At 42.3% G+C, this 14,729-nt stretch overlaps 1 protein-coding gene across 1 annotated transcript in view; it reads left to right on the top strand.

Moving 5' to 3' along the window:
* Nucleotides 1-1,349, top strand: part of TMEM68 (transmembrane protein 68) — a gene marked incomplete at its 5' end in the record, with an annotated part of 53,662 nt that extends 52,313 nt beyond the window's left edge. The window contains one exon of the mRNA XM_082499228.1: nt 993-1,349. Coding sequence (XP_082355354.1) covers nt 993-1,097 — 105 coding nt within the window. The 3' untranslated portion in view covers nt 1,098-1,349. The remainder of the gene's footprint in view (nt 1-992) is intronic.
* Between the last annotated feature and the right edge of the window lie 13,380 nt (nt 1,350-14,729).

Below are 14,729 nucleotides of genomic sequence, written 5' to 3'. Positions count from 1 at the left end.
TACCTAATAGAAATTTTAGATCTGTAGAGACATTTAGGACCAGATCTATAAAGAGAAGTGGGCAGGAACCTTCTCCCAGGACTTACCAGTTGATCACATACTTCATGAAAACGTGCTTGTACCAAGTATCAGTTTTCCCCTCGCTGATCTCTCGTTTACAAAGGCAAATAGTTCTCTTTTCTGTCTCTGGCCTTAAGAATTCAGTAGTCTGTGCTGCTCTAGGCAGAATAGGAAGGTTACGGCATGTCCTCACCATAGCTTTTGCATATCACCCTGGGTTTGAGTGTTCCCCATAGAGCTTTTATATAATAAGAATTGCTGCTATTAGCTTCTTGGCCTGCTCTGTTCTTAACGGAAAGTGAATACTGCTGTTATATTCAGTATTCTAGGTGTGGTCTCAGGATGCTTTACAGGACCTTTAGGGGCACTTGTGGAAGGTGTCCCTGCCCATGGCAGGGGGGTTGGAACTACATGATCTTTAAGGTCCCTTCCAACCTAAACCACTCTATGATTCTATGACTTGGGTGCAGGGATAACTACTTTGTACAAGCCAAATGTGTGGAGACACAATTGTGTTTCCAGTGCTGCTTCTGAGCATGTGTAGAAGCAAAGTTCTTGCATACTGGAAGAGTGTTACTGATGTAAACGTGGGCATGGGCAGAAGCTTCTGAGTTGCAGTACAGCACGCAGGCACTGACATGCTTTATAGATCTAGGTCTCGTCATTAATTTGCTTCATCATCATCTTACTATTGCATATCACTAATAGAGCTTGTGAACACAGCTACCAGAGATAAAAGATACTAGTTTGTTCATCTGTTTCTTGGCAGTGATCCCCCAAACACATCCTGTGGGTTTAAATATGGAAAAATAGTATATTGAACTTGCAGCGGTTCTGTGACATTTGAAAGCATGAAAAAGAGAAATTGTGTTAATGTAGGAACAATATAAAGGTGACTTAACCTGACCAAAACCTTTTCTCTTTCCTTACAGACAAAAGCAGCAGTCCAAGCTCTAATAGAAAAACATCAGAAAATCCCAGGAAATATATTTAGGGCTTTAATGGAACGATTTCAAACACAAAAGAAAGAAGATTAAAGTCTTCTGAATAAACTACTATTTAGTTATAATATTCTTAAAATCATATTTGTAACTTATTCATTCTTCTAATAATAGGTTTTAAATACTGCCCTAATGATACTGCTGTGTAATTTAAGATATGAGACACTCTCCCTTGCCCTTCCCCGGTCCAGTATGAAGCTCAGGAACCCAAACTTCAAATCATTCATAAAGTGGCAAAGCCTAAGTTTTGATAAATGCATTCCTAACTTGAAAGTGTTTTTTTCAAAAATGACACTGCAAGTTTTGATTGTACATCGTCTCTTGTGTTTTGGTTTTTTTTTTGTCTCCCCCCCCCCCAAGGTTTCTCGTTAAACTGAATGTTAGACCTGCTGTAGAGCTAGAGTCTTACTGTCTTGATCATCACTGTAACTAGGTTTGGCAGGCCAGATTAATGCTGTAGAGCATTTATGAACACTTTCTTTAGGTTATTATTCTCGTGCTGCTGGAAAACAGTCAGCCTTCTGTGGTCTGCAAAACCTATGGTGGAAGGTGTTTAGTTTTACTGCAGTAAGCTCAGAAAGCGTTTGCAGGTGTGAAAATTGATTAGAGAACTGAAGTGAACCAAAGAAGTTTGTTACAGAAACCACTCCGAGGCCGTGAATGAGAAGCCTACAGCACAGCTGCTATTCCAAGCCGAGCCACATTGGATATCTGCCCTTGATTAGAGAGTTGTCCTGTATACTTCTCTGTGAATCTGCAAATTCTCGTTGAAAGAATGAGCCAAGCGTTGTAAGTTTAAGAAGTGGAAATAAGAGTACTGTTTAGGAACGTGAGGTCATAAAGCTTTATTCTGAAGGAAAGAAAATATTGGTACGACATTCCTTTTAGAAGTTGTAGTTGTTTTGAAAAACACGATAGACATTCCCAAATCTTTAAATCTAGTATATGTGTAAACTGTTAAACACCCATAGTCTTCAAACATAGTAATTTATGTAAGTTATTAAATCAAGGTTGAGAGGGAAATCCTATATACTTTCCTTAAGTGAAAACAATTGAATGAACAGGAAAGAGTTGCAAGATTGGGCTTTTGTGCACTTACAGTAAATTATATTGTTGTATTTTTTCTAAACTAAAGCCTACGCTTTTATTGTCCAAATAGGAAATATCTGAAATATTTCTTCTGATTGCCAGCAAGTTTTATCTGCAGTTCTTAAATTAACATCTGGGAACTCTTTCATTTTGGGATAAGGACAAAATCCTTAAGGAAAGACAAAAAAGAGGTTTTTGCTATATTACATGGTCTCCTTTCAATATTGTTGGGGTTTGACTCTTTCTTTAAAAAAAAAACAAAACCAAAACCAAACAAAAAACTAACAACAAAACCCCCTCAACTTTTGAAAGAGCAGTTGTATTCAATTTAGTATCCATTCCTCCCACTATTTAAGCACGTGCTTTGCTTTAACCTCTTTTAAGGTGTAAATTAGTGGGATTACGTAGGTGCATGTGGATGATGCCCTGTGTTAGAAAAATATCACTTTATGGGAAAGAGTCTATAAATTATGGTTTACAAAAAACTTACTTATTTTATGATGTTATTTTATATCAAAAGCATTTTATGTGGTGTTGAATTAAATTTTTTAAAGCTTGGGGAAGAATCATGTTATATAAAAGCAAATGCCCAATCTGAAGTTTTTTCAATGACTTGGGGTTTATTCAAAGGCAAGATTGTGTTCTTTTTAATTTATCGGAATGTTTTTTAAAAAATATTATGTTAACACAGTATGTCATTAAAAGTGAGAATGCCAAATTCCTACACTGGAGTATATCTTAAGTATGACTTTGTTTTTACTGTCCATCTTGAGGAAAATGTACATCAGTCTATATTGTGAAATTCTCAAAGGCAGCTGAACGTATTTTGTGTTGAGGTTACGTATATGTAAAAGAAAACTCAGTCTATAAGGTTCTGTTAGCCACGAACAGACATTTGTGATCTGAGATTTTTGTAAAATTTATTTTACTAAATATGTGGACTGTTTGATGCAATTTTGTCCCTTTAAGTATTGAAAGATGAGTATAAAAAATGAAGGGCAGTATTGGTACTCTTTAAGTGTTCCTATTTGTATAGGCCTTTCATATTTATTTCTATATATAAAAGATGTGTAGGAGACACCTTTTAAATAAAATCGACAACTGGAACAGGTTTCTGAAGTTTTGTGTTGTGTTTGAACTAAATGAAATTATACACGCTGAACCTTCAGTGCTTTTGAGCGGCACGTAATACCCTTGAGAAGCTCTTCCTGCCTGGTGTCGGAATCGGAGTGGAAGCACCAAAGCCCCAGAAGGAATGAATTAAAGGAAAAATAATTCAGACAACAGTGGATTAAAGGACAAAAGTCAGATAAACCATAAGGTCCCAGTTTTAATACTTGTAATGAGTGCTGGAGGAGGCTTTAACAGGCGTTGCAGTACCACTTTAGTTACATTTAAGGTTCCACAATAGAATATATGTAATAAATACTGACTAGTAAGGTTTATTTAGACAGGTTTGGTGTGTGAATGATTGCTTACGTTATTTCATTGAAAACGGAGGCAGACCTGGAGGGAGACTCCTACAAGTAAGGTTGTGGACCAGGCAGCCATTTAGCCGATTTGGTTTACTGTGCGTCAGGCAGAAGTACTTAAAAGGAAATTTTAGCATGATTAGACTAGACTGCTGATTGCCTGGTCAGCCTTTGGATACGCTGAAGATATTCTGGGGTTCTCCATGCAAACAGCGTAACCAGGATACGCATTTTTAGGTTGTTTGGAAATAGAAATAGACTGGCTGCTGTACTGACAGGCATTTGTCATTATCTCTCAGCAAGACCCAAATCTCCTACTGGCCAATTTACTGTCCTGTTGTGTAACAGCAGAGCTCAGCCTGAACATCTATTATTAGGATGCTTTCTTATGAAATTAATCACTGCAAATGCAAGGTAGAGCACTTCATCAGCACTATCAACACAATTGTGTCGTTCACCCGGTATTGGGTTTGCTGTACAAGTATCCCATTATGTTGCTTCATCCTATTACTCTGTAGAGAAAGATACAGCTATGGTGACACTTAACGTGTTAGCTTCTCAGTGCATAATCCCTATTAAGCCCGTTATAGACGGTAGGCTGCTTTTTTGGTGTTATTTTTGCACCAAAAAATTAAGGTACCAAAAGTAAATGTGGAAGTGCATGGAACTGCTACATGAGTCTAGTAGCACAGAAAATACATGTTAAGTACGATAAACCTCCAAAACACGTCCGCTGAAACTTCATGAGACCATCTGATATCACTTACTTCCTTAGTTATGTTCACTTCATTTCATGTCTATGAAGGTCCCTGCCAGCAACAAAGGTAATGTGTTTCTACAATACAGATCAATAATGCTAATGCCTTTTTGTATATATATTTTTTTAAATGCGGAACTAGCCAAGACGAATGGTAGTCTCAACGCAAATTGCTTTTCTCATCGTGGGTTATTTGCAGCGTTTGCTTGTCTGCTTTTTTTGAGTAATTTTGTTTTGCACAGACGGTTGCAAGTTTACCTCTTACTATCTTGAATTTTGTCACAGCATACATTGAGTGCATACCATATGTCCCTTCCTGAAACATTTTAAAATTGCTGTAATGATGTCTTCACGTCAGAAAATTGGCCACAAAAGTACAATAAGCTTTGGAACTGTAGGGAGACTATTTTTAAAAACCAAAGTGTTTGCTCACACTTCTGGCTTTTGAGTGTGTGAAACATTACAAGAATGTATGGTGCCCTTTGGAATTAACATCAGGCTGCGTATATAAGGCAGACAGACCCAATATTTTTTTCCCCACTGTGGAGCTGAGTTGGCTGTTGTACAGCAGATCCTGTTCCGCTGGGTCTCGTGTCGCAGCTACTCCGTGAGAGAAAGCCCCACCACTCCCGGCTGTCCATGCTACTTACTATAAGGAGAGAGCGCAGCATGATTCTTCAAATCACCTTTGGCTCCTAGCTGAAAAACCACTGCACGCTCTGGAAACACGAGATGCCAAAGTTCTGACAAAATACAGATGGAGTATTGTATTATCCAGAGAAGATCTTAAAAAAAAAATAAGTTAAAAGGCAAGAAATTGAGCCACTTTTACCTAATCCTTTTTAATGGGAACCAGAATGTGCCAAATATCAGGGAGGGTATGAATTTACAATTCTGTGTTATCTTAACAGGGAAATTGTGGCAGATGAATTGGGATGATTCCTGTTGCAGATGTGGCTGATCTTCATGTATTCCAGACTGAGGTTTGCTTTTCCTTTTCTTCCAGCAGTGTTTTCTTATGGTCGGGTCTACGCTGTGCTCAGAGCAGCTCGTCTTCCTTCAGTTACTTCTTAAGTGGCAACAGAAATGGAGACCTCAATGAACATTTGTTAGTTCTCTTTCTGATCTATTTGAAGTCTACCAAAGGTAGCTAGAAACATTTCTGAGCTCCCATTTCAACCGCTGCGATGGAGCTGCCAGCTCTCCAAACACTTCTTTACTGATCAGATTTCTCCTTGCCATATAAAACCCCCTCTCCTGTTGGATCCAGCAAAGCTTTTGAAGTGTCCTCTCCATTCAGAAATGAATTAATTTTTCTTTTGCCCATCATGCACTGGATTAATTTTCTTAACTAGTGGGCGCAGCAGTTGCCGGCTCTCTTGGTTAATGTTTTTTACCATAGATTTCCACATTCCAGACTTTTTGGTACCTTTGTGAGAACAAAGCTTGAGGGAACAGGCTGACTACAACTTGGCTTAGTCCCTGAAGGCATTATTGAAAATATAAACCAAGCCCCACAACTGAAACAAGCATACCTGAACCCCAAATTAGTTTTGGAATCCTGATTCTGGACAGCCTTGAGTCACGTTTATAGAAACAAAACTTCCTGGCTCCTTTTTTCCTTTGCAAAACTTGGCACCAGGGCAGAAGCGTAGCAGCTCTGATGGTGTTTGCAGGGCTGAAGTTGCCATCTGAGCTGAGCAGTGGCGGGGACGCTCATCTGGGAGGAACAGCCTCAGGAGAAGACCTCAGCAGCCCTCGAGGTGGGTCTGGAGCAAACTATAAGCCAGTAGACTCTAGTGGAAGGTATATAGTTTTCAACGCTGTATTAGGCTTGCTCATCAAGGGCTGCTATTTCCCCTCGCAAGCAAGCTAGCGCTCACTCTCTCCATCACTAATCTTGGCCGATGTTCTGTCCTGCAGCCTCCCTTGCTCCCCATGATGATACCCAGGATGGTTCAGGCCAAGGCTTGAACCACACGAAAGCTTTGCCTTTGCAGGGGCGTGAAGCAAGCTGGAGCACCTGCGGACACGGCGCTGAGGTTTGCCTTGCAGAGCAGTCGGGGGAAGGGGCGGCAGCCAGGCGGGCCCAGCCACCCTGGTTTCAGCGCCTCAAGCGCCCTGAAATACCTTGTTCAGCCCCGGGCTGGCTCAGGTGTGGCCAAACAGACACAAGGAGTTAGAGCTAAGGAGCTAACGTGGCTAAGTTCTGCTCTTCGTGCACATCCCACCACCACCTTTAAGATCCCCGTAGAAGGCACACCTCTTAAGGGAAGACTGCTGGTCGAACAGATGAGAAAGCTCTATATAAAGAGCCTCTGGTATTTTTCTGTCATATGTACAGTATCCACAAATACCGTTTCTGGGAGGCAATAAGCTTTCTGCATAGCAGCTGTAATAAATGAACCACCAGGCGCTCTTATACTATGCGATTTATTGCAGCCTTCTGGTGCAGCAACCGGGTTGTACGTAGATCTGAAGTTGTGCTGAACACAACACTTTCAAGCCGCTTTGTTTACTCCATGCCCAGTGCCTCGCTTGCAAAGCTCTCCTCCCGAGCCAGCGGATGTACAGTTTGACAAGCATTTACAGTCGGAGGATGTCTTTTGTTGCTGTCGGTGGCAAGGCGAGGCAGGAGCACTTGGCATGTGGGCAGCTAAGCACCCACGAGTGCCCAAAAACACATTTCAAGGAGCAATGGGAATAGAGAGCTGACCTAAAAAGGCAGCTGGAAAATCTCAACTGTTGGAACGCATTAATCCATCGTTAGTTTCTTAACTCTTAATATCTTCTGACCATGAGCGGCTATAGGACCAGATACTGTCTGACTTTATTATTTACACAGCAGGATAGGTGTGTGTACACGTGTGTACGAGTACGCGTGATGCCCTGTTTCTTCGGTATAAACAGGAGCATGGAACCTACTTTAGCTGCTGTTGCAAGGCAAATAGCAGACCATTATTATTCCATCTACCTGAGCTTTGCAAATATCAAGATGATATCGTTCGTGCTTGCTTTGTCATTATTATGCTTAATCATTTTTTATTAGCTGGTGAACCAAGTAGTTTCTGTAGATGTGCTAATTTCTAACAGATCATCTCTTCAAACCACGCAGCAAAGCACGGCTAGCAAGTAAATAATGATTTCTGGAGCCCAAGCTCCTAATTTTAATGCAGGTTTCTGTAAGTGTAGGAAGAAAGTCTATAGGAACATTTTCATCAATGAGGAATTTGCCCACCTCTGAGGATTTGGGCCCCGTTTCCAATGTCTGAATAGGAGACAGCATCCATGTTAGCAGCATGCTCGCATCGGGGCAAATAAAGCCAGAAACACTCAGGTTCCAGAATATTTGCGATACCAAAGTTCCTGAGCTCCAGAGTAAAACACAGAGGACCGGCAGGTTTGACAACGAGGGAAAATTATACATTCAAATATAAAGGTGCAATTTCACCTGTAGAGGTGAGACCTCCTGAAAAAGGCTGGAGGTTTTATATTGGGCCTGTCCTTCAGAAGGAGCTTTATTTCTTTGGCAAGCCGTCCTGTTTCCAGGGTCCCTCCAGGGTCCCTCCACCTTCCCAGGCAGCGCGGCAGGCCAGCGACGGTGGTGGAGACAGGCAGGCGAAGGAAAACACATGAGCCTGTAGTATGGGTTCTTTCGGGACAGAACGAGGACCTGCTTCCATCAAATTTAATCACTCTTAGTACTCAGCTGCTGGGAACAGCTACTATTTTGCAACCGGGGAGAGGAAAAGACGTTTGGCTGAGCGCAGGCAGGCTGTGTAGGGTGAAGGTGGTGGTGATTCATCCCAATATAAATGTGCTGCTGCTGGGGTGGGGCAAAGTCAATTTTAAGAGGTGCAGCAAGTGTTGGCAGCTGCGTGAAATAAATGAATAAATCAGATGAAGAAAACATGACTGGCTGCAGGTAATTCATATGCGCATGATCCACATTTCCATCCCGGGATCCCATACTTTTCTGTGCTTGGGCTGGAGTTACCTTATATTTCAGCAGGAAAGGATGAAGGTTTATTTCTACCAGGAACCCACTTGTCTTACAACGGCCCATCTGTAATGGAAATGGTTGATCCTGCACAGGGTGCTGGGCTGTTTCTTTTTTTTTTTTTTTTCCCCTTTCCATTACATACATTTTGCCCCTTTGTTTAGTGAGCACTGCTGCCCCACTACAACCATCCTAATAAAAGTCACCAATTTCAGCTACCACCAGCACAGACATGGGATAATATTTAGCAAGGAAGGTTATCTTAAATTAGAAAATCTGTCAGAATGCAAAATGGCTCAGCGTGGCTTAGACAGTGCAGTCATGCCCCTTTTTAGGATGAAAGGAAAACTCTTTTTATATGCCTAACCCCCAAAGGCATTTGGCTTGGCCAGTCTGAAAAGAGCCCTGCCTGCCCACCTCTTGAAGTTACGTCTGCTTTTTCCCACTTAACATACAGAAGCCATAACGCATAGCATGGAATAATCCAAAAATTGTATCACCTCTGGAGGCATCTGAGGGCAAGTGAAGGAAGGGTCTTTGCATGGGGAAGTTTACAGCGTGAAAAGGGATGATTTGCTAACGTTTTGGCCCATGTTTTTTCATCTTTTCCCCCAGGCATATTGTCTGCAAGTTTGCAGCCAGCGTTTCTGATGTCAGAAACAATAAGGGCACGGGGAATTTAAAAGCACTGCTGCCTTGGCACAAGTGGAAAATCACATTGCTGAAGCGGAGGTTGTTCCTTCTCGGCGCTTCAGCTCAGCATCTCTGAGCACTCACACCAAATCCCGCATCCGCGTCCTGACAGCTGGCAGGGAGAGCTCAGCGCAGCGCTGTGTGCCGTCTAAGACAGCAGCAACGCAAGCTGGCACGCGGGGAGCCGGTTGTTCCCGCAGCCTGATGTGCTCTGAAAAAGCCAGGATGAAGAAGCCCTCCTTGCGCCCTCTTTGCACCCTCTGCTTAAAAAAAAAACCCCAGACGTGTGGGACCTGGAAAGTGCCGGGACATGGAGCCCTGCCCTGCCGTGGATAAAAAAAGCTCAGCTCTGGTGAGGCAGCAGGCAACGGTGCCCGGCTCCATTGCTCACCCTCCCCACCGTGTCTGACTGCCTGTATCTCCTCGCTGGTGCTGCCTTCTCCTGCCGCCCGATCTGATCTGCACACTTGCACCTGGACCCCTAAGTACAGAATTTTTCTGCATTTTGTCCCCGGCAGTTTTAAGATAAATGACAGAAAGATCCTGAGCCCAGAACCTTCTCTGCTTTCTTCCCCCTACACCAGCTGCCTTCAAAAAAGGCAAAGCATCTCCCTTGAGATCTGCCTTCCTGGATGAATTCGAATGGCATCTCTTTAGTACTTCTTTTGAATCAAGGTAGTAGATAATGCAGAGCAAATTTCTGCTTCTGATAACTCAGGTTTCAGAGAAATGTCAGATAATGTCTTCAAGGCAAACTGTAATAAACACAAGACTTTTATGTTCTTCCAAGATTTTTCATTTTTCTCTGAGGCTGCCCTGTTTTTCTTCCTCTTCCTTTAGGAAATATGAGAGCCATGATCTCAAAAGATGTTGCATGTGTGCACACGAGAAAAAGTACTCTGAAGGATAAAAGTGCAACCAAACACTTCCCTTCCTACTTTAATTCTGCTTTAGGCAGAAATATAAAGAGAGTATATTATCTCTATGCACAGTCAGAAGCATCCTGTGGCATCGACTGCTGGTAAAAACGAATTATCTATGCAAGAACAGTTAATTAAAGAAAAGGTTTCATGAGATCTGCATTCAAAACAATGTTGAAAGAAGTTAAATTTAAAATTGAGGTTTCTTATGTCCTTCTTGCACGGACTGCCAGGGGAATGGCATACCTGACTGGAAATACAGTGCAGTGACTTCTCAGCCGCTGCTCAGGGAGGGGATGTGCCATACTGGATCAGATCATTACCCCATATTACCATCTAAACCAAGGCACACGCTGCAAATTCCTGCTGGACAGCTTGCTCTTGTGCAGTTCCGTAGGGCTGCACAGCGGGTGAGACGAATCCAGACCAAGCAGCAATGTCCCTGTGCTGAGCAGGGGGCACAAGACCCTTTTAAACAGGCAGAAGCCACAGGTGACATCATGTAGGTGGCTGGGTAACAGGAGCCAGCAGGAGCAGAAATGGTCTTTTCGGTTCCCTGCGCCCCAGCCTGGATTTTCAAGTCTTATCGTGATGAGGAAAAGCAAACGGTGTGCCAGAACTCCAGCTGAGCGCTGAGAATAAATCCCGAGGACCACACTCTTTGGATTCCCAAATTTCCAAGAACATTTCTTGTTCAATTGCGTGTTTTCTGAAGATGTCGGATTCTAGCAATCCATACAGGGAAATGAAAACTGGAAGTTTTACTCTGTAATTCTCTCTGTAACAAAGCCTCACAGAGGTGCTCTACAGGCAAGGTAAACTAATTTTATATGCTAGATAATATGCCGCTTTAATGAAATCGTGTCCCGTTAGGGTGTTGAAGAAGCCATTATCACTGAAATCTCATGTCTCACCAGCACAGAGTAACAGCTTGGGATAAGGTGATGTGCCCAAATATAAAAAGCTGCTGACTGCAGAGAGTTGGATAGTTATAAGATCAGATGGATCAGATATAGAAGCAAAAGGTGATCTAAAGGCTAAACTTGATTCATTATTAACCACGAGTCACATGTAGGAGTTCATGCCACTTTAAACGAAGATATAACCATAAGGCATGTTTATTCTTAATTGCTGACAATGTCCTGCCTGCTATCAGTTGAGGCAAAGAGGGGAGAGCTGTAAGCCCTGTGTGAGCACCAGTGCTTCTCACAGGAGGCAAACCAGCCCATTTCCACCTTTATAACTCAGAACTTAAGCTTCAACCTCATTTTTCCTTTACGGCTACAGAATACACTGCACTCTGTATGCTGCTCATGTGGGTATGATATTTGGAGATGCTCATTAAAGGATATCATTAAGGCAGGCTGTATGCTTTATGCTATAGCAGAGTTTAAGCACATGACAATTATTTGCATTCCTTGGAAATGGTGAGTGCTCTAGGACATTATTGCCCAGCCAAGGCAGGGTATGCTTATTTTTGTGTTTTGGTTTTTTTTTTTTTTTTTTTAGATTTTGAAATACGGGCTAGGTGGTGTCACACACAAAAGTTAAAGAAATTCCAAGTGAGCACAATTGATCCTGGGGTGAAACTGTTGGCAAAAGATGGCACAGGGTACCTACCAAAACACCGACCAGTCAGAGAAGTTGAGAGATGGGTTAATTTTCCTGCTTTTATCAGGACATCGTTAGGACATTCCTCGGGACATCAGACACCTGACGACATGCCACACAGCTGCAATGCAACCACACAGCTCCTCTCCCACTGCTGCACCGACACAGTCGGCTGGAATCAAAATTGGCACAAAAAGGTGACAGCATCTGAAAGGTAGATCCAAACATAACAGATGGCAAGCACAGCCCAAAGCAAAAACAAATCCCCAAAGAAAACCACAAAAACAAATATCAGAGACAAACAGGCATTTAAAATAAATTAACAAACAAACACAAAAAGAAAATGCCTTAAAGGGAGAATCTCGGAAGGGTTACAAAATCATCAGACAAGGAAAAAAAAAAAAAAGATCAGTAGGGGCAAACGTGCAACAAGGAAGGGCTGAGTTGCATAATGCTGCTCGCTCAGTCTGAAGGAGCCTCCAGATGTTCCCTCTTACTTGCACGTAACTACAAGTTGTGAAATAGCCGGTTTGCAGACGGTGTCTAAGCTGAGTCTCATCGCGGTGCCTCTTGTCTCACACCGGTGCAGGGAAGAGAAACTACATTCATTTTACTCTGATGGTGGATCCACTGGCACGGCAAAAAGGTGCACTAAGCTAAGAGACAGAATAAAGTAGGGCCAATGCAAGTGAAGATAAAAAGGAACTACTAACAGTGACTGCTGCCAGAGCCCCACTAATCATGGATGTTAAAAAGAAGTTAGGTCAGTATCTAAATGACCTTTGGAGTTTAATGAATTGATCAAATTCCAAATTTGGACTGCTATAGTCTTTACAGACACAGGAAATTTAAAATTAATATGAAAGTAACTTGCTTAAAACTATGAGATAGTTTGGAGATGAACTGCAGTAGCCCACAATATCCGTAATAATTCATTATCTCAATTCCAATATTTGTAATGGCAATGTACTTAAGCTTATCCTTCCATGTTTTGGGACATTATCAATGATCTTGCCTTCCATAAACTGGTCCACTTGGTTAATAATGTAAGTCCTATGAGAGCAAACAGCAGTCATGCAGCAGGGGGAAACACCACGTATTTCTTGGGTGTGATCATGGCAGTACGGTTTATGCTCACAGCAGTTAACAAAAGCCCAATTAAAAACAAATGACTCTGTTACTGGAAGACGCAGTACGTATGAGCATCCTTTTGTCCTCAGTTGTTTGTTTTTTTGTTTTTTTTTTTTTTTTTGTGTAGCCTCCTGTGAACGAGAAATCTTTCCATCTTGGAAAAACCTACAGCTTAAGAACAGCCGTGAAGCCTATGACATGCATGGCCTGGTGTGCTAGGTGGCAGCAAACGCAGCTAAAGCCACCCCTCCAGTCGGCCTGTCTCCATGTCCTCTGGAGCTACGCTTCTGTCAGCACATCGAGCTCTCTGCCCCTTGCCCAGTGAGAAGAAGAGCCAATGATCACATGAGAATAACGTTGATGTAGACTAGTTAAAATACGCATTATTCTGTGGACAACATATTTTAGAGCGTAGTGTACTTTAGAATTTACTCAGCCCCCAAACGTGCCAGAGAGCAGGCTTCCAACCCATCTTCACATCAAATTCACCTGTGGTTCAGTGCCTGACCGTGGGCCTGAAATGCTCCCACAGCAAAAATACTATACAATAGGAGTACAGAAGTCACTGAACAAATGCATTTTATACCTGTGCAACATGCAGGAGAATAACTTCTCATCTCTGATCTCCAAGTTTCCCATTGCTGTGGTGGGAAGGCACTGCTCCTTCCCATGCAGGTAGGTCTCTAGGTGCATCATTAGCAGTATTAAGTCAAGCCTCTTACTAGCTCCCAAGCTATATAGGAGAAAACCCCTGCTTGGACAATTTTACCAAGACACTTGGGGATTTTACTACCAAGTCGCTATACTTAGTTTTTAAGCATGGTTTGGTTTTTGTTTTTTTTTCTTTTTTTTTTTTTTCTGGAACTATAGATATTTCTGTCTTCTTTTAAGGCAGGAAAGACAAGAACTGCTTTTAATAAGCAATTTTCAAGCCCCTTGCAAAAATTTCCTGTTTCTTTCCTATGTTAAGAACCTAATTAAACTCTCTGCTATATTTGTTCAGCCTGAAAAGAAACTGCTTTTTTTCATGCAGAAGTTTGACATTAAAAGCACCCTAAAGAAAACTTTTGCCCCAGAGATTAATAATTTGCCTAAAACCATGAAAAGTAAAACCCTTTTACCCTAAACTAACTAGTTCCGTGCCATGGCACCTACCCACCCAGTTAATGTGTCCCACACAGCCCTGTATTTGTGGAGAGGAGTAGGAAGCTGCATTAGAGGTCTCCAGCTCCTTTCAGAGACACCTAAATACAAGGACAAGACCTTTAGGTGGAGACTCCTGGCTTCAAAAAGGCTGGTAGGCCCGGCCATCCCACTTGCTTAAGGCAAGTATCCCTCTAGGGTTGTGGGACAGTCCAGCTCAGCAAAGTAGACCAAAAATGCTCCTTGTGCTGCTTTTCCCGTGGCTGCTGTTTCACCTCACCAATTACCTACTTACGGGGTGTCACCAAATGGCTCTCCAGTGCTCAAGTTTGTGACTTTGATGTCTTCTGCCCATTGGTTTACATGATCGGCTAAGAAAATTATTTAAGAATCTGTTTCTATTACTTGTCTTTTGGTTTCTGAGCCTTTGGTGGGGAGTCACAGGGTTACAGAGACAGGATTTAGGAGTCGTTTGAAATAAGACAGCTGCCAGTAGTGTTGCTGGGCTGCTGCTCCCTCCTTTATGCCTTGCCAAGCTACAATAACAAACTACTCCCTTCATACCCTTAGCCAAACAACAAGATACATGTGAAAAACAAAACCTTTAAGAATCTATCAGTCATGTACCATCCTTACTTGCAGTCAAATTCAATTACATATGTGTGTGTATATATGTTCTTTCATCTATTTGAACTCGTGCTAATTATTTGGTTGTTTGGTGAGTTGTTTTTCCCCTCATCTTCCTTTCTTGGTCACCTAAGGGAGGCCAAGAAGCAGCATCTAATAAGGAGTGGGACAGACAGGCTGATAGATCTGGGCGCTGGCCTTTGCTGCACAAACTTCGGGTGCTGC

Source organism: Vanellus vanellus (genome assembly GCF_965231255.1).
Source record: "Vanellus vanellus genome assembly, chromosome: 2".
In the NCBI taxonomy this organism is placed as follows: domain Eukaryota; kingdom Metazoa; phylum Chordata; class Aves; order Charadriiformes; family Charadriidae; genus Vanellus; species Vanellus vanellus.
Note: the sequence above shows the minus strand (reverse complement) of the source record. Positions and strands in the feature narration are given on the sequence as shown.